Below are 18,640 nucleotides of genomic sequence, written 5' to 3' on the forward strand. Positions count from 1 at the left end.
TCCTACTCTTGAAATCTACAATAGATGATTCTAAACTGTATGACACCTCTTCTGCTCAAAAATGAGTTTCTTGAAAAAAGAATTATCAAACATCACTACTGCCTTAGAAGGGAGCAAGGAGCAAAAGATAAAAACCTTCCTTTATCTTAAACTTCAGATTTCTCCAAAGCCTCTGACCTAAAGGATGTTCATAATTCTCAATTCAATACCCTTACCAATTAAAGCAATAGCAGGAATTGCTATTGCTTTAATTGGTAAGGGTATTGAATTGAAATGCACAAAAGCAAAAATGTCAGAACTCTTATTCAGTAAAAATATACACAACTACACTGATGGATACAGCTTTAAAAATTCTCAGGAAACATGCTGAAAAAGTTTCCAGAAGTGCTGTAACGTTACTGTTTATTGCAAGTATATATACAGAATGAAAAAAAAAAAAAAAAAAAAAACCACATTACAATTTTAATGGCACAATAGGCCACAGTTTTGGTTGTTTCAGATCACAGAACCTATCAAAAGATAGTTGCATTGCAGTCTCCATTCCTTGAATCATCGAAGCTTTTATTCCATACAAATATTTCATCTCTTCTGTTCGAACGGCATTTGGCCTTTCTGAGGGTGGTAATGTTGAATATTCATGATATCCACTGAGCGGCACTGAAAAACAATAGCAATTTTCTGAGATCAGGCAATGCTTTTGTAATATCAGAGTAGCTTGCGGAATATTACAAAAAAACAAAAATTTTTTAAATCAAATAAAATAATCTGCTTAAGAAGTTCATAATACACTTAACTCTCGTTATAGCAAACAGCAGTATAACTTGCTAATTATAACAAACTACTAAAAAATCCTGATCAAAGCCACATAAGTGCAATTTTGATATTTTGCTATAGTGAATTTCTATAAGAAATTCACTATAGCAAAATATCCACTATAATAAACTACTCCTATGGTCCTACTAGTTTACTATGGTGAGAGTTGATTCTATTGTAGAAGTTAATCACATCTGCCATTTTTATTTTTAGTATCAAAACTGAAATATAAAATCTGAAACCATTATCAAATGATTCTTTGAAAGCTAAAATAATAAATAGGTTTCTGCATTTAAACCTGCACTGAGTTTCACTGCATTTTTTTTTTTTTATGTTAATGGTTTGTCTATTTAAAAATTTCAGAAACTTAAAAATACATGTTTTTAACTATTTTCTGTCATTGTTTTTATCTCAAGATATTTGGAAATGAATTCTGGAGGTCTTCAGAACAGTATTTCATGCCATGTAGTCCTAATTTCTGAAAATATAACAAGGCCTTATCTGTTATTATATAAGAACCCTCAGAGTGCAAGGACTCACTGTGGGACATTCACTATTTGTTCACAGAAAATGCACTTACTACCTTCACTGGCAATCCATTTCAGTCAAGAGCCTGAACAACCTACTAAAACTACCCTTACTCAACTTCTAGGAATGATATCGTTTTTTTCTCACCTCTGATATACTGAAAAACTCATCTCCTAATTCTCCACCCCCTTAAGCATATATCACTTCAGCTTATTTCCTTTACCTATACTCTCTCTCTCTCTCTCACACACACACAGCATTCAGTCCTGATAACATCTTGGTTATACATCTGTACACCCCCCAGTGTTCCCCCCCACCCCTCAAAATCCTAGACACTACATTTGAGCATCCAGGTGTCTAACAAATTCCTGATTTCCAGTATCTTTTTCTTCAGTATCTGTCCAATATTAGCATAATAATCCTGTTATCATTTTTATAGCATTTGTTATGTAGCCTCTAAATTTTAATTTCCTGCTCGCCATTAACATAAACTCGCCTAAACCATTAGTTTCTTACAACAGTCATATCAACACAATATACCATCTATAATCTCAACAATTCAAAATACATGACTTTGAATTTAATTTATGGAATTATGGCTAAATTGAGGCTATGCAACAGGATATTATGTCATTATAAATTAAAGATGTCAAGAAATTATATTCTTGGTTTAATCCTTTATCCAAGTGTAAGCAAACAAAGTTTGCGCAGGACTCGGGGAAACTCATATATAGAAGCTAATGACTTCACATCACTTGCCTTAGTATTCCATAATGCAAAACACATATCCTTAAGGATATGTGTTTTGCATTATGTATATATACATATAATATATATATAATGCTATGCATTATAGGAAGGGATAAAATACTCTAATCCAGAGCATTTTAATAAGATGCGACACCTTTTGGCTGCTCGTATATAGAAATATGACTTCTGCATTACTTCAACCATGGTATTACTTCTGGGTCTAGCTCCTACTGATGAGACCTCAATAAAGGTTGAAACCAGTTTGAGTAGCGGCCCTTCCCATAATACATAGCATTATACATGTCTGTAAGGATATGTGTTTTGCATTATGGGATACTAAGGCAAGTAATGTGAAGTCATTAGCTTCTATATAGTTGCCCAGTCCTGAAATTACTTCAGACACAAACTTTGCTTACACTTGGATAAAGGATTAAACCAAGAGTATAATTTCTTGGCATCTTTAATTTATAGTATAACCAAGTGGAAAAACTTCCAACAGGATATTTGTTGTAGGCAACTCATAGGTGAATAATGCAACTGCTTGCATTCTCCACCTACTTTACCTATCTTGTGGAATGAAAAATTTGACAATACTGAGCTGAAACTGACTTAAGTTCTCTGCCCACATCTGTTTTCCATATGAGAAGTGTTCATTATCTAGCTGTGCATCATTATCACTAAACAAATGAGCTTCCCTAGCTCAGTCAGTTTTGACAATGCCCTTTGGACAGAAAGACCTGGGATTGAATCCCATATGTGACAAACCTTTATCTTGGCTTTTCATTTGAAGGTGAGTTAGCCATTCATATATGGGAGTAGCAGGGTTTTCCCTCCTGGAAACTTGGGTTTTTTAAACAAGAAAATCAGTGCTAGGTGAACACATGCAACTGAGAGACAATCACATTAAATCCAATTGCTTTATATTGATTTCATAAGATGGGTGCCCTACCTGCCCATATGGGCCTCATGGCTGTTGTATCATTATATATACACACACACACACACACACACTAAATAACTATCAAATGCCTCAGGTATTTTGCCTTAAAACCTTTTCCATTATCATTATTAAACTTGAATAATGTTTACAATTACAACTTGAATAATGGTCAAAAGACCAACTCCTGTAGTGGCACTACAGTCACCCAAATTTTGACTCTTCCCTCCTTACACAACCTTCTGATATCTGTCCTGCCTCCAATCATGCCATTAGTTCATTTTCATCTGCTTCAGTTTATACAATAACCTTCCATACAGTATTCCAATGAATATCTTAAAATTCAGTAATATCATTATTCGTTTTTCTTATCTAGCTGTCTTAATTTTATTGTAAACTGAAAGTAAATTTAATACAAGACCTTCCATTAACAAAGCTATTCTGTTCTATATACAATACTGATTCTGTCCACTCATGACTAAACTTGAATTTTTACACTTTTCCAAGACCATAATTACCAATCTGGAAATACTGAATGTCCCATAATTTGCAACACCTGTTCTGAAATCACTCTTGTGCAATGGGATCATCTTGAATTCTGTTTATTCATTTGGACTCCTTGTATCAAGACACAATCCCATCTAATACTACAGTTGTATTCAAAAAGACAAGCCTTATAAACTCAAGAAGTTATACAGACTCATCCAGAGCAGGCTTTTACAAACATACATGCCCAAAATGGGACTCAAACCCACAACGTGTTGGTTGGCGAGTAGGTATTTTATCCACTTGGCCAACCAGAAATTTACATTGAGAATTTGCAATGCTTCTACAAAGAGCTCTCAACTCTCACCATAATATCTGGTACCATTTTATGACCACCAAACAAAGGACTAGTAAAACAATTATTAAACAGCTCAACTACTTTTGCTGCAGTGATCTACTATTTGCATTCATTAAGTTTATTTGTATGAAAGCATTCATTCTTTTAGAATTAAAAATGCCAAGAAATTATATTCTTGGTTTCATCCTTTATCCCAGTTGTGAAGTGGCTTCACACATAAACTTTGTTTGTTTACACTTGGATAAAGGATGAAACCAAGAATATAATTTCTTGGCATCTTTAATTTATAGTATAACCCAGTGAAAAAACTTTCAGCACCATTCTTTCTCTTCAAATACATAGTGCCAGAACTCTCTAGGACTTCCTTTGGAATGCTCAGCTAACTGCTTGTCATAATCCAATTTGCTTTTAGTGTCATGCCTGTCATTTTCTAGCTGTGCTTCATACATTTATGCAATGCTCAGCTTCCATTCTCCCAAAAGATACTCCACATTTTTTTTTTTTTTGATGAGATTAATTATAGTGATCTATTGCTTCTACCAAAAATCACTTCCAACCATTTTCTATGCACTGGACATTTTCCCTTGTAATATTTGGCACTATGACAACACTTTAAGACCAGGCTAAGCAATCACTTTCACAAACTAGCAGCAGGACTGTGGCCTCATTATGCAAGTCACTCAGATTTTAAAGATGATGTTTAGATTAAAAAAAAAAACGTTTTTAAATTAAAATTCACATCAGGAGCATCAACAGTGTTAAAATCATGTCCACATTTGGTATTGAGTTTTGCTTTTCTTCCTAATATATTCTCTGTTTCATTCAGCATTCCTTTATCATTTTGGAGCAAGTTTTAGTGACATGTTTATTATGTGGTTGAGAGAAAACAAAATCTGTGGGAAAAAATTTAATAGGTATGGCCACTACATTGCTTGACTGCAGCAACCAATGAATAGAGGGGATACTCTTAACAAGATTTGTGTGTGTGTGGTTGAGAACATTTTGCATCTAATAAAATGTCTCATAGTTGTTGAAAGTTTTCCACTTGGTTATACTATAAGTTAAAGATACCTAGAAATTATATACAGGCAGCCCTCGGTTTACGCCGATTCACAATAACGCCGGTTGCCTGCGTGTGCTTTCTTACCATAGTGTGGTTGACTGAGAAACGATGCTAGCAGGCAGTCTAGTGTTTACCGAGCTACTACGACGTACATGTATCAAACCTAGTTTTAATGTTGAATCTACCTAATTGTTCTATTTAATTTTTTTTTTTTTACATATATAGGTATTTAAGTTGATAAAGTACATAATTACATACCATGTCTTATAATAGAAGCACAGAAAAATTAGCAGAACTACACGTACGTTATAGCAGGGGTAAACTTCATGAAAAAATTATCATCATTATGGGTGGATGACTTGAATCAGAAAAACATTCCTCTGATGCAGGCTGTTATAATTGAGAAAGCAAAAACAATTTTTGAGGATCTTAAAAAGACAGGTGGAGGCAAAGGCTGGTTCATGAGACTTAAGTCTCGAAGTAAGTGCCACAGTGTCAAATTATGTGGTGAGGCGGCAAGTGCAGATGTTAAGGCAGCAGCTGCTTTTCCTAAAGAATTTCAAGACTGTGTAGAACAAGGAAGTTATCCTCCTGATCTCATTTTTAGTGTTGATGAAACTGGACTCTACTGGAAAAAATTGCCATCACGCACCTTCATTTCCTGTGAAGAATGTTCTGCTCCAGGTTTTAAAGCTGCAAAAGATAGACTTACGCTTTTGTTGGGTGCAAATGTCTCCGGAACTTTGAAGCTTAAACCAATGTTGGTGTACCATTCACAGACACCACGTGCCTTCAAGGGTCTAAAAGCCATGCTGCCAATCTATTGGAAATGGAACATGAAAGCTTGGGTTACACAAGACGTTTTTATAGATTGATACACAAATTATTTTTGTACTACCGTGCTTCGCTTCTGTAAAGAAAATGATTTGCCAGTCAAGGCATTGCTTCTCTTGGATAATGCCCCTGGACATCCTCAAAACCTTGCTGAAGTAAGAACACCATTGGATGTCAAGGTTGTTTACATGCCCCCAAACACAACATCGCTTTTGCAACCGTTAGATCAGGGGATTATATCAATCTTCAAAGCCTATTACCTCTCCATATAGCATTTATGGAAATGGTAAGAGTCTTGGACACTTCAGGAAAAACTATTAAAGACTATTGGCAGTCATTCGATATTTTGAAGGGCATTAACAAAATCGAGGCAGCTTGCAACTACGTGTCAGCAAAGTGTTTAAAAGGAGCATGGCAAAAACTTCAAGCATTTATGCACGACTTTGAGGAATTAGAGCAAGAGGAGAATGTTATTGAAGATGTTACCAAGCTTGACCGAGAGGTGGGATTGTATGATATTATAACTGAAGATGCGTCAGAAGTCTTAGAGAGCCATGATAAACCGCTTTCTAATGAAGACTTAAAAGAATTAGCCGAACAATTAAGTCAACATCCAAAGGAAGAGAAAGAAAACGAAGAAGGTCCTCTGAGAGATATGAAAATGGCTGATTTACAGCGTATCCTTGCAAGCATAGAGATATTGACTGATGAACTCTGCAAAATGGACCATGATTGGGAACGGAGTATAATCTCATCTATTCGACCTTACACTGAACTCCTTAAAGAAAGAAAAAGAAAATCTAGGCAGTTAACACTGGATACTTTTTTTTTTTTTTTTTTTTTTTTTTAAATGCAGGTGATCCGAAACCAGGAACTTCAACATAGAAATATGTAATATCTTTTTGAAGTTTCATATTTTTTGTATATAATTGTTTTGTTTTCATTATTAATTTTATTTTAACAAATATATATGTATGTATTATCAAAGCTTTAAATATAATAACATTATACATAACTTCATACCTCCCATTAAAATTGGGTTCGTTTGAGTATAAGCAAACAAAGTTTGCACCTGAAGTATTTTCAGGACTGGAGCAACTCATGATAAAGGTGGTATGACTTCACATTACTTGCCTATATACATGGCTGCCAGGGGATGTGCTTTGTATTATGTAATACTAAGGCAAGTAATGCGAAGTCATACCACCTTTACCACGAGTTGCCCCAGTCCTTATAATACTTCAGGTGCAAACTTTGTTTGCTTACACTTGGATAAAGGATTAAACCAAGTATATAATTTCTTGGTATCTTTAATTTCTTTTAAAAAGTCTCATAATAAAAACTGAGAAGCGGCTACTTACTGGAATATTTTTTAACAACAACTAGTAGTATTGTTGGTACTGCTGATTGAATTTCAGAGAGGAATTTATATTTTCACTAATCAAAACATCATTAGCCAAGTAGCTACTTTTAATTTGTAGCCACTGTGGGACGTTCACTATCACTGGCAATCCATTTCACAAGGCAAGAGCTTTCACACCCTTGCTAAAAGAGCCCGTACTCAACTTCAAAATGGCTTGCAGCTCTAAGTATGAAGCTCACATTTTTTTTTAAAGGTGAAACAGATAAAATAATCAGAATTAATTGTTGAGATCAGTTGAATGGTGCAATGCCTACAACATTTTACTTTCCTCTCTATCCTTAACAAACCTCTCTTCCATTTTATTCAAACTAGAAGCAATTATTCAGCTGGCATTAAATAATGTAAGAGGCAATTAATTGTATTCCAAATTTTATTGTGACATTTCCAATGACTCACTGTGGGAGGGCACTTGACACAACCTACTGCCTCCACTACTTAATCCTCCATCTACATGCAATGGTACAATCCATTATTTACAAAAGTATAGCACCTACAGTCCACCAGTAGTATCTTGTGTCTGTAAACTACATGCATATACCTGTAAACTAGATGAAAAAACCTGCTACCTCCATAGGAGATCAACTAACTCACCTTTAATTGAAAAAGTGCATTTTAAAGATTTCTCTCATCATGAAAATCAAATTCAGATCTTCTCTAACCAAAAGATAGTGTACTGTTATTCTTCCAATTTCACTATACTAAAGAGGTACTTAATCAAAAACTGAATAATGCAACTTGTACAGATATCTTAAGAGGAAGTGATCCCCATCCTCCTTCATTTTAGTCTAAATGAGGCAAATAATTGCAGACCACATACTTAGAGTCAGGAGAATAAAGGTGTATCAAAAGTAAGGATAATGTTCTTGGTGGGAACTGAGCAACCATCTCAATGTATCAGGATGCACCTAACACTCCTTGTTCTTTAAGTTCTGAACATATCTCCTCATCGGGAACATCAAGAAGATCCCATTCTGATATCACTCCTCTACAGGAGTTGAGTGTTTTATGAGGTGTTCCTGTAATTTCTATTCCACCCACTGTTGTTACTCTCAGTAGTTTCTTGGAATGTTGCTGACACAATGTTTCCACAAGGACATCCAGAATGCAATTTTCTTAACAGTTTTGGGAGGTCCTGCCAAAAGTCCTAAACCCTTCTGAATAAAGAAGGGTGACATTTTCCCTATTAGTTTTTCGCCTGCAACATGAATGATTAAAAATGTTGGTACATTTATATTAGTATCATTTATCTTTTGTTTCTTACTTCTGTTTCCACATGCTCTATCTATGGTATCAATACTTGGTTTGGATTTTGTTAGGGCCACTGAAATATTTGAGGATGAAGGATTCATGCTCAAGGAGTTTTTGGTTCGGCACCAGAGCTCCCCACCAACCACAGAGCCACACATGGAAGTCCACAGCCTGGCAAGCAATGACTGTGCTCAGGAGTGGAACACCAGGGCTACCCTGGATGATATTCCAGCACTAAGGCAAGCCTAGGATCCCGACAATGGACCATGGGGTGAGAGACTTACTGCCACACCATTGACCCTTGCAGGCAAGCTCACTAGCTGATTGATCCTGGCTAAGCCATATATGCAAGACTAACAAGATCCCCCTTTCCGGATGTCCACAGGTCACACCGCATGGCAAACACGGAGGCAGGGTGCTGGATTCCAGTGATGGTGGTCTGGGAAAAAAAAAAAAAAAAGGATAGTGAAAAAGACTCAAAAAGAGAAGTGGAGCAAAGAATACAAGAAGAAAAGTACAGAAAAAGATGAAGAATGAAAAGGGAGTACCATCACTGGGAGTCCCCTCCACCATGAACAGGTGCCCCACATGGAGGAGTGCAATGCAGGCCAAAGATAACCCCAGTTCTTTTGATATGCTGCAAGTAAAAAAATATTTATGGTAGAATGATTTTTAAAGAATGCTGATGTTAGGGAGGTAACTGAATCAGCCAAAATAGTGGAAATACTAAATGAACTCACTCCATCCAGGTGGAGACACTGCAGTAATAATAAGAGAGGCAAAGACTTACATGGAAACTGAGGGAAATGAACTGGAGGTGCAAAGCATATTACAGAACCTTGATGTGAATACAGCTATGGGATAAGATGGTATGCCAGCTCGAGTTTTACAAGAAGGGTGTTAGGGAATTGGCAGTGCCTTTGACCAAGTTGTTTAGGAACACTGATCAACACCCTGTTCAGTAGAGAAGAGAATGCAGAGGATGGCCTATGCTTTTTTGCACTTATCACCCGAAAAATAAGACGAATGTGTGCAAAGAAAGTAAGCTTTCTGTCAAAGATGAGACAAAAACTTGGCCTCTACAATTATGGGGATGCTAGCTTGTCATATTATTAAATCAGGATCTCTCTCACACACACACACCAGGAGTGACAATATTAATTCCCATAATGCACCTGTAAACTATCTACGTTTGGAACTATATATTAGTGGTTACTGTCACCTTCAAAGTAGTCCTCTTGTGCACTTATACACTAGTTTAGATGATATTCCCATTTTTGGAAAGAGGCCCAGAACCTTTTTACAGATAATACCATGTACCCTCAAGGGGTGTACAGGATATGATAGTACTACATAAAAAATTTACATCATTACTAACTTCCTATCTACAATTTTCCTCCAAATCAGTCTGTTACTTGTCAAGACTCCAACATTACCAGATCTTATATTTCTATCATCTAAGGCACTTTGTACTGTATCAATCCACCCATATCTTGGTCTTCCTCTGGGCCGTTTTCCTGCCAACTTGGAAGATAACACTTGTTTTGCAAATCTTTCCTCGCCCATTCTGTTTAAGTGACCATACCACCTGAGATTAGTTCTGCTAACTCATTTCCAGATGCCGACAATGTCAAGTTCTTTCCTAATATTCTCGTTTTAAATATGATATTGCCATTGATGCCACCTGTTCACACCGCTAATCTTTCTCAGGACTCTCATATCTGTGGTCTCTAGTCTTTGGTCAAGTGTTTAACTTCTGACCCAGCTCACAGATCTATAAGTTAAAACTGGTTTGAACACTGTCTTGTATACAGCTAATTTAGTATTTCGACTAATTTCTCTATTATTCCATATAAATTTATTCAATTGACTTCCCACCATACCAGCTTTGTTGATTCTATTGTCTATTTCCACATTTAATTTACCATCTTCACTAAAAAGCGTGCCTAAGTAGCTGAAACGTTTTATTTGTTCCACAGGTTCTCCATTCACAACACAGTTGACATTTTCAATGATTCTGCCTATTTTATTGTGTTTGTCTTTTTACTGCGGACCTTCATACCATATCTATTACAACAGTTATTCAATTTAGTCAGAGAATCTTGCAGACTTGTAGTGGATTTATTTAGAAGTTTAACATCATCCGCATAAAGCAAAGAGCTGATTATAACATCTCCAATTTTGATATCATGTTTAATACCACTTTCCTTCATAATGTGATCCATATAGATAATGAATAACAGAGGGGATAATGTACATCCTTGTCTCACTCCAGATTTAACATTAAACCATCTTCCTGTACTTCCTTCAATTCTAACTACTGACTTACAACTCAAATAAAGACTGAGTATTGCTTGATATAATGCCCCATTGACACCATATAACTGTAGCGTATTGAATAGCTTCTGTCTTGGCACCTTGTCATATGCCTTTTCCAAATCGACAAAACTTAAATACAAATCTTGTTATATTCCCATGATTCCTCTACTATTTTTCGTAAAGTGAAGATCTGATCCTGACAGCCTCTATTTGACCTGAATCCAGCTTGTTTTTCACCAAGCTTTTCTTCCACAGTTCTTCTCAACTGTTTCTCAAGTATACTTGCATATAACTTACCAGGAACACTCAGTAGGGATATACCTCTGTAATTCTCACATTCAGTTTTATTTCCCTTTTTATATATGGGTACTATGAGAGCTCTACTCCAATCATTTGAAATTCGTCCCTCTGTCCAGGCATTCTGAACTATGCAGTGCAGCCACTGTAAGACTTTTATACCACCATGCTTCAGCATTTCTGGTCAAATATCATCTACTTCTTTTGCCTTTCCACATTTCAAACCTTTGATGGCTTTTTCTTCAAGTATGGATATGTATTCCTGACTGCATGCCTGGTCAGTGTTTTTTTTTATCACTGAGTTGTCATCACTGCTTGTTTCATTTAGCAAATTTTCAAAGTAATTACTCCATACTTCAAAGATATCTTTTCCTCCCATTTTCATGTCACCTTTATCATCTCTAACTCCTTTTACTGCACTCTTTCCTCCATTCCTAAGCTTCTTCAACAACCCCCAGAATATTTTGCCACCTTCTTGATATTTATTTTCTATGGTCTTGCCAAAGTCCTCCCATGACTTTTGTTTAGCCAGTTTTACACAGTGCTCGGCTTTCTTACATTTGTCTCTGTATTCTCTAAGAGCACAAGCTGACTTATTTGCCAGGAACTTTGATATGCTTTCTTCTTTTCCTTCACTGCCTCTTTAACTTCCTGTGTCCACCAGGGAGTTCTAATTTTTCTATCCTTGCAGACAACTTCACCACATGCCTCTCTAGCTGAATCAATCAGGGTTTTCATCAAGGCATGGTTCCCGTTCTCAAACTCTTTCATTTTTCATTCAATAATCTTTGTGTATTTTAGTCTACCGTTCACATCTGAGAGCTGCTGATCTTTTATTCGCTTTTAAACTTTCTTACTTGTCATGCTTTTCAATATGAAATTCAATTTTATCCTCCTCAAGACTAAATAGTGATCACTGCCAATTTCAAATTTTCTGTACACCCTGGTGTCCAGCGCCAGGGAGAAAACATCACCATCAACAATAACATAGTCAATGAGACTTTTCTTATTCCTTGCCTCTTCTTTCCTGTGAATTTGTGCACATTTTTATGTTGGAACATGGTGTTAGTAATAACCAGTCCATGTCCTGAGCAGAAATCCAACAGGTATTTGCCATTATTATTAGCTTTGCTCTTTTCTCCAAATTTTCCCAAATTATTTTTCTATGTGACAATCATTTCCTACTCTGCTATTCAGATACCCAAGAAGGACCAACGTTTTCTTTTTCATTGTGTCAGTGGCTTTCTCTAGAGCCTCAAAAAATTCCTCCACTTCTACCTTAGTAGAACCTTCTGTGGGACCATATTATGTCGATCTGGTACTTATCTAATTCCTCTGCTAGCTCCATTTCTCCATTCAGACTTCTTATGTTGATAGTAATGATCTTTAACTCTGGTGATGTTGTGTTGGGGTGTGTTTTAAGATTTGTTCCAGTAGCTGACTTTTCGCTGTTCGCCCTGGTTCCCTGGCGAAAACAACGGGGGCCTAGTTTAACCAGGCGACGTCCCATCAGGCAAGAAATTTTGTCATGTTGTACTATAATTTTTTATTTTGGTTTAACCAATACGAATACAATTTGGTTGGCTAAATCCCAAATTGCCAGCCCATCCTCGTTCGTTCAGTATCCAGGTAGATACCCAGCAGAGTGCACCATGAGAAGGTAAGGACTGGACATCAGGTCAGAAGCCCTGGTCAGTTCTCCCATTCCTTTAAAGGCTATGTCAAGGTCTCCTCTCGGTTTTACAGCTTTGACCCTTAAGCACCTAGGTGAATAAGCAGGAGGACCTAATTCGATAATCAATTTTTTGGCAAGAAACTCTCTCACGATGAGCGTGTTATGGCTTGGTGTGATATGTATTGTTTAGAACAGTGGTTCCCAAACTGTGCGCTGCAGTGCCCTGGGGCACCACGAAAAGGGTGGCTGTGTCTAGTTTGATTCCAAGATTTGAGATGTGTAGTGAACAGGCTTCACACATCCCAGTAATTACAATTTATTTATTCAATGATTTAATTGTTTAAAATATATCCTTATTTAATACTTTTTACATAAATTGTTTGTGAATTTGAAATATGTATTTAATTTTAACTTAACCAACCTAACTGGCACACTGGAACTGTTAGGTATGCCTAGGTTCTGAATTTGGGTACTGTAGAAAAATCCTAATACACTGGCAATGTGAGCCGAAAAAAAAAACTTATTTCTTCAAATTCTAAACCATTGCTGATTTCTGGTTTAGAATTTGAAAAAATATGCTTTTTTCGCCCTTCTCTGCAAGATTATGTGTGTTACCCAATAACCACACTCAGGCATTTTGTTTAGAACAATTATTTACATAACTGGCAAGTTTGACTTGTCAGTTGTCATATAACTAGAGAAGGGCATGTGCAAAGAGAAACATGTCGATCATAATGATGACACAAAAACAGTAAGAAAAGGAGGGAGAAAATGGAGTTTAGACAATTGAAGAGATGTCAAAGATGAAATTAAACTCTTAAAGTAAATCATTAAGGAACTACTTGTTGTGTATTTGTTAGAATTAGAAGAAAACCTTTCTGATGTAACCTTATCAATAGGAATGAACTACAAGGTATAACAATGAAATTTTTTGCCATCCACTCTTCATATTGTTGGTTCTTTATTCATAGGATCTACAATGAAATAATTCCCAGTGGATTAATAATGATAAACAATTACAAGTCATATTGATATGTTTTAATTTTACTGTAAAGAACAAAGAAATAATTTCTCTCTTTTTAGAGATAATTTCACTCAGGATAGAAGAAAGAATATTATATCATCCACACTCTATGAATGTATTGTACGTGCTCTGTTCTTTGTTTAATATAATTGGAATCTATTGATTATAGTTTGTAACAGTTTTTTTACTTTTTAGTGCCTTACATCGGTTATGTACCCTGAAAATGCCAACAGACTTAGTTGGTGAAACTAGTTGGTATAACTTAGTTGTTTATTATATGCACTTGATCAATATAATCCCATTAAGTCTTTCCAGAGCTTTTTGGTCAAGAAAATTAAACGTTTTTTATCATGAAAGAATATGATCTGGATTGAACATTAAATTGCAAATGCAATGTAATGTTCTATCTAGGTATCTATATCATGCCAAGCACTGTCCAACATTTGCACAGTATGTATCATATTTTGCTTTGAACTTATTCATTCATCGCACCAACAAGACAGTGGCAACTTATTCCACTCATTTGCCACTCTCCAAGCAAAAAATCTAGTCTTCACACCCCTGCCAACTACTCTTCCTCAGTTTCCAAGGATGGTCCCTAGTTCTCCCACTGCCAGAGCTGTTCTGAAAATTTCCTCTGTATTAATCTTGTAAAAATTCTTCAGTAATTTGTATGTTTCAATCATATCACCCCTTTTCTGCCTATCAACCAATTTCTGTAAGCCACAAATCTTCAACCTGTCCTCATAAGGTCCATAGACTTGATACCAGTTTGGTCAAGAAGGAGGTGGAAAAGATCCAGAGGAGGATCTTTTCCACCTTCTTCTTCTCATCCCCAAGAAATCCAAGTGATCAGATCTGCATGCAGTAGTCAAGATGGGATCTTATCAAGGCTCTATAAAAAGATGTAACCTGCTTTTTCTCTCTACTGTAACCAAGTAATTTGATGAGCTGCTTTAGCCACTTTTGCAATATGCCCTCTGAACTTGAACACCCTATCCTATCTGCTAACACCTCTGCCTTCAATTTCCTGGAGTACAGTTCCATCAGTGTGGTACACAGATGGTAATCTTTTCACCCCATAATGCATAACTGTACACTTTGTCACATTAAACTGACATCCATTCTTTGCCCAGACTGCCAAGTCTGTCCAAATCTTCCTGCAAAATTTTAGCATCTCTATTAACTACTGCTCTACTCAATTTTGTGTCATCAGCAAACAACTGAATAGTTCCTCTCAGATCCTTTCCTATATCATCGTGTATGTACAAGGCGTGACAATTCCTGGAGTGGCCACATAGTGTTGCCCATGTGGTGATTTGGTTGGAGTCACATGAGTAATCATGTTTGTACATCTTTTAACTAATGCATGCATAAACCTCAAACCAATAGAGCCATTTACTAGTTGGCTATTGCAAAAACAATAGAGATCCATGTGTAAACTTTTGCATAAAAATGTGTGATCGAAATTTGGAGAGCTGTGTTAACATCAAATTTTGTGTGAAAACCAGCAAAACTGCTACTGAAACATTGCAGATGTTGAAAGTGGCATATGGTGTGGATGCTCTGAAAAAGTCCAGTGTCTTTGGGTGGCATAAGAGATTCAAAGGTGGGCGATAAGATGTGAACAACAACAACCCCAGAAGTGGGTACCCAAAAACAAAAATGATGAATGCAAATGTGAACCGTGTGAGAGATTTGGTATAGTCTGACAGACAATTCATGGCTGATGAATTGCAAATGAATCTAGAAACAGTTAGGGTAATTTTAACTGAAGATTTCAAAAGAAATAATAACAATGTATATCATGCTCATCATGAGAATGATGAGTGATTATCGAATTAGGTCCTCCTGTTTATTCACCTGACTTAGCTCCCTGTGATTTCAAGCTATTTCCAAAATTAAAGCTTGTGCTAAAAGGACGAAGATTTTCTGACATTGCTGATTTCTGGTTTAGAATTTGAAGAAATATGCTTTTTTAAATTTTCGGTTCCCAAACTTTTTCGGTTCACGGTGTCAATGTATCAGGATTTTTCCACGGTGTCCAAATTTAGAATATAGGCATACCTAACAGTTGCAGTGTGCCAGTTAGGTTGGTTAAGTTAAAATTAAATACATATTTCAAATTCACAAACAATCTATGTAAAAAGTATTAAATAAGGATATATTTTGAACAATCAAATCATTGAATAAATAAATCGTAATTACCGGGATGGGTGAACCTGTTCACTACACATCTCAAATCTTGGAATCAAACTAGACACAGCCACCCTTTTTGTAGCACCCCAGGGCACTGCAGTGCACAGTTTGGGAACTGCTGTTCTAAACAATACAAACAGCAAATTAATTCATCAACACAGTACTATTAAAAAATGTATTAGTTCCCTTGTTTTCCATAACATAATTATATTTCTGTCATCTAATGCTCACACTTAAACATTTTCTACACACATATGAAACTATATATCATTACTAAAATTGAATTCTTTATGTTTTAACAATTTTTTTTTTTTTTTTTTGGAAAAATTTACACTAAAAATATTCAGAGGAAGACTAATATAAGTGTTTTGATAAAGTTAAGAGTTTTAGAAGATGAAAATGTTAAGATGTGACCAATTTGAAAGAAAGTTGGTTGCAGGAAATTACTATGGGAAATTTCTGCAATATATCCTTTGTGAGTGCACACCAGGAAGGTGTGCTTTTATCACATAATTTTGATTCTCCTTATGCCAGACAAAGTTTTTCTGTACAAAAAATTATCTTCCTAATATAAATTATATTCACATACTGCACTTACATTTATCGATATTGATATAATTTTCTGCTTCTTCGGCTTTTCTTAATGCTTCCTTTAAAACTCCTAACAGAAATAATATTAAATTTTAGAGTAAGCTGCCTAATACTTTCAAATAATTAAAACAGCACAGAGTAAAATCAATTATGTTAACACTGCTTAATGTCAGCATTAATTTACAGTCATCAACATTAAACTGGAAAAACCTATGCTATTAATACTCTACATGGAACACACATAAAAATAATAAATAGCTATAAACAGTTACATATATACAGTCAGTCACAAAAGTCAACATACAACCTTTAAAATAACCATTTAAGAAGGTATGACTGTTTCGGAAACCTCACATTTAATAACCTTATATTTTAAAAGTAAAGCAATATTGTAAAATAATAAAGGATTGAAACAAAATAAATTCACAAGAATATGCAAATAACTTCAAAAATCACATCACAAAAATCTGCATACAGCACGTATTTCTGTTTCGTCATACGAACTCATTCTTATTTAAGCAATCAGGAAATGGTATTGCATCACACTGCTGAAAAGTTAATCTTGTTTGTTAGTCAAGTTCTTTTTGTAGTGCTCCAGTTAAATGACTACAAAAAGAAATTTCTCTGGACATGAGAAACATGATAATACAGCAATTGCAAAAAAAAAATCTTACGGTGAGATTTCAAACATTGTTGGAAAAAGCCCTTCAAGTGTCCAAACTGTTATTAGGAATTACAAGTCAGTGTGATTGAGATGCTTGAGCTGTTCTAAAAGGAGTCAAGTCAAATCCAAAAATATCTGTTCCAAAATTAACGGAGCATATTGTAGTGATGACTGGTAAGACCGTGCATGCTTAGACACATGTAGAATTCTTTGATCTAAAGGATTTAATAGTAGAGTTCCAAGAAGAAAGCTAATATCCTCAAGAAATCAGAGAAAATGACTTAATTTTGCCAAAGAGTATGTCTACAAAGTGATTTTTGAAAAACAGTCCTATTTAGTAACGAAAGCAAATACAATAATATTTTTGGATCTGATGATCATGGAAAAATAAAGAAACGAAATCAAAAAATTTGGTTCCCACAGTCAAACCCCCAGTCACCAGATACTCATTTTTAGCTGCCTCTTACAACATGCATGGGCTACATTGGGACTATCCTTTAACCCTAGTCACCACACAGGGGAAGTCTGGTGACTGGGGAGGTGAATGGAGTTGTTCAGGTATCTTATAAAGCAGCCACTCCTTGACAATCTAGGCTGTGTGCTTAGGATCATTAACCTACTGAAAGACCCTTTGGCTTCAAGTCCTAAGCTGTAGACAGATGTTTGTAAATTGGCCCTCAATATTAAGTATCGTAGGTGGTCTCCATTGTACCCTTGAGGAAAAACTAATTTCCCCACCACTGCCATACATTCTCAAACCATTACATTGCTTCTGCCATGTATAGCTGGGCCACCCTGCCTCCAGGGTGGAAAAATTTGGAGGCTTGGTATTCCAGGGTTGGGGATTTGGCAATAAGCTAACAATCCATTCCTGTAAAAAAAAAAAAAATCTCTTGTTAAGAAATCTAAACAATTGTCTTGCAAGCTAAAACTCAAAATGTTTCAAAGCTAGAAGATGTCACCAGACTTAAATTCAATCGAACACCTATGGGATGAACTGGAGAGAAAAGAGTTCGAAAACACCATCTCTAATCAGGAATCCTCGAAGGAAGAATTAATGCAGGAATAATCTGAAATCACACTGGATACTACAAAACCTCTTGTGCTGTCAATGCCTAGGAGATTACAAGCAGTGATTGATTCCAAAGGATGGCCTACACAATATTAATTTATTTTCCTGAGGTATGAATCATGCACATTTCTAATTGTCTTTCCTTTGGTTACAGACTTTAGACATACATATTTTCATTAAAAATATTTCTTATGTATTAGCTCGATATTTTCTCCTTTTCTTAGACAAAGATCTGTATATACTTAATCTTTTACTGTAACAAATGTATCATTTCTCAAATTTTCAGTTTTTATAATGCTGTTTTTAAGGTTGACTTTTGTGCCCAACTGAACATGTATTGATTACATGATCATGTGGGC

At 35.7% G+C, this 18,640-nt stretch overlaps 1 protein-coding gene across 2 annotated transcripts in view; it reads right to left on the reverse strand.

The window, feature by feature from the left end:
- Positions 1–385: 385 nt before the first annotated feature.
- LOC150096230 (gem-associated protein 8-like) overlaps positions 386–18,640 on the reverse strand; it is a 68,195-nt gene continuing 49,940 nt past the window's right edge. For both annotated transcript variants that reach the window (XM_090409164.1, XM_090409165.1), the window contains exons 3-4: positions 16,553–16,615; positions 386–657 (exon numbers count right to left, since the gene is read on the reverse strand). In XM_090409164.1, the coding sequence (XP_090265290.1) occupies positions 455–657; positions 16,553–16,615 (266 nt within the window). In that variant the 3' untranslated portion in view covers positions 386–454. The remainder of the gene's footprint in view (positions 658–16,552; positions 16,616–18,640) is intronic.

This window comes from Typopeltis vanoorti, chromosome 19, assembly GCF_054136105.1.
Source record: "Typopeltis vanoorti isolate ZY-2024b chromosome 19, IOZ_Tvanoo_1.0, whole genome shotgun sequence".
In the NCBI taxonomy this organism is placed as follows: Eukaryota; Metazoa; Arthropoda; class Arachnida; order Uropygi; family Thelyphonidae; genus Typopeltis; species Typopeltis vanoorti.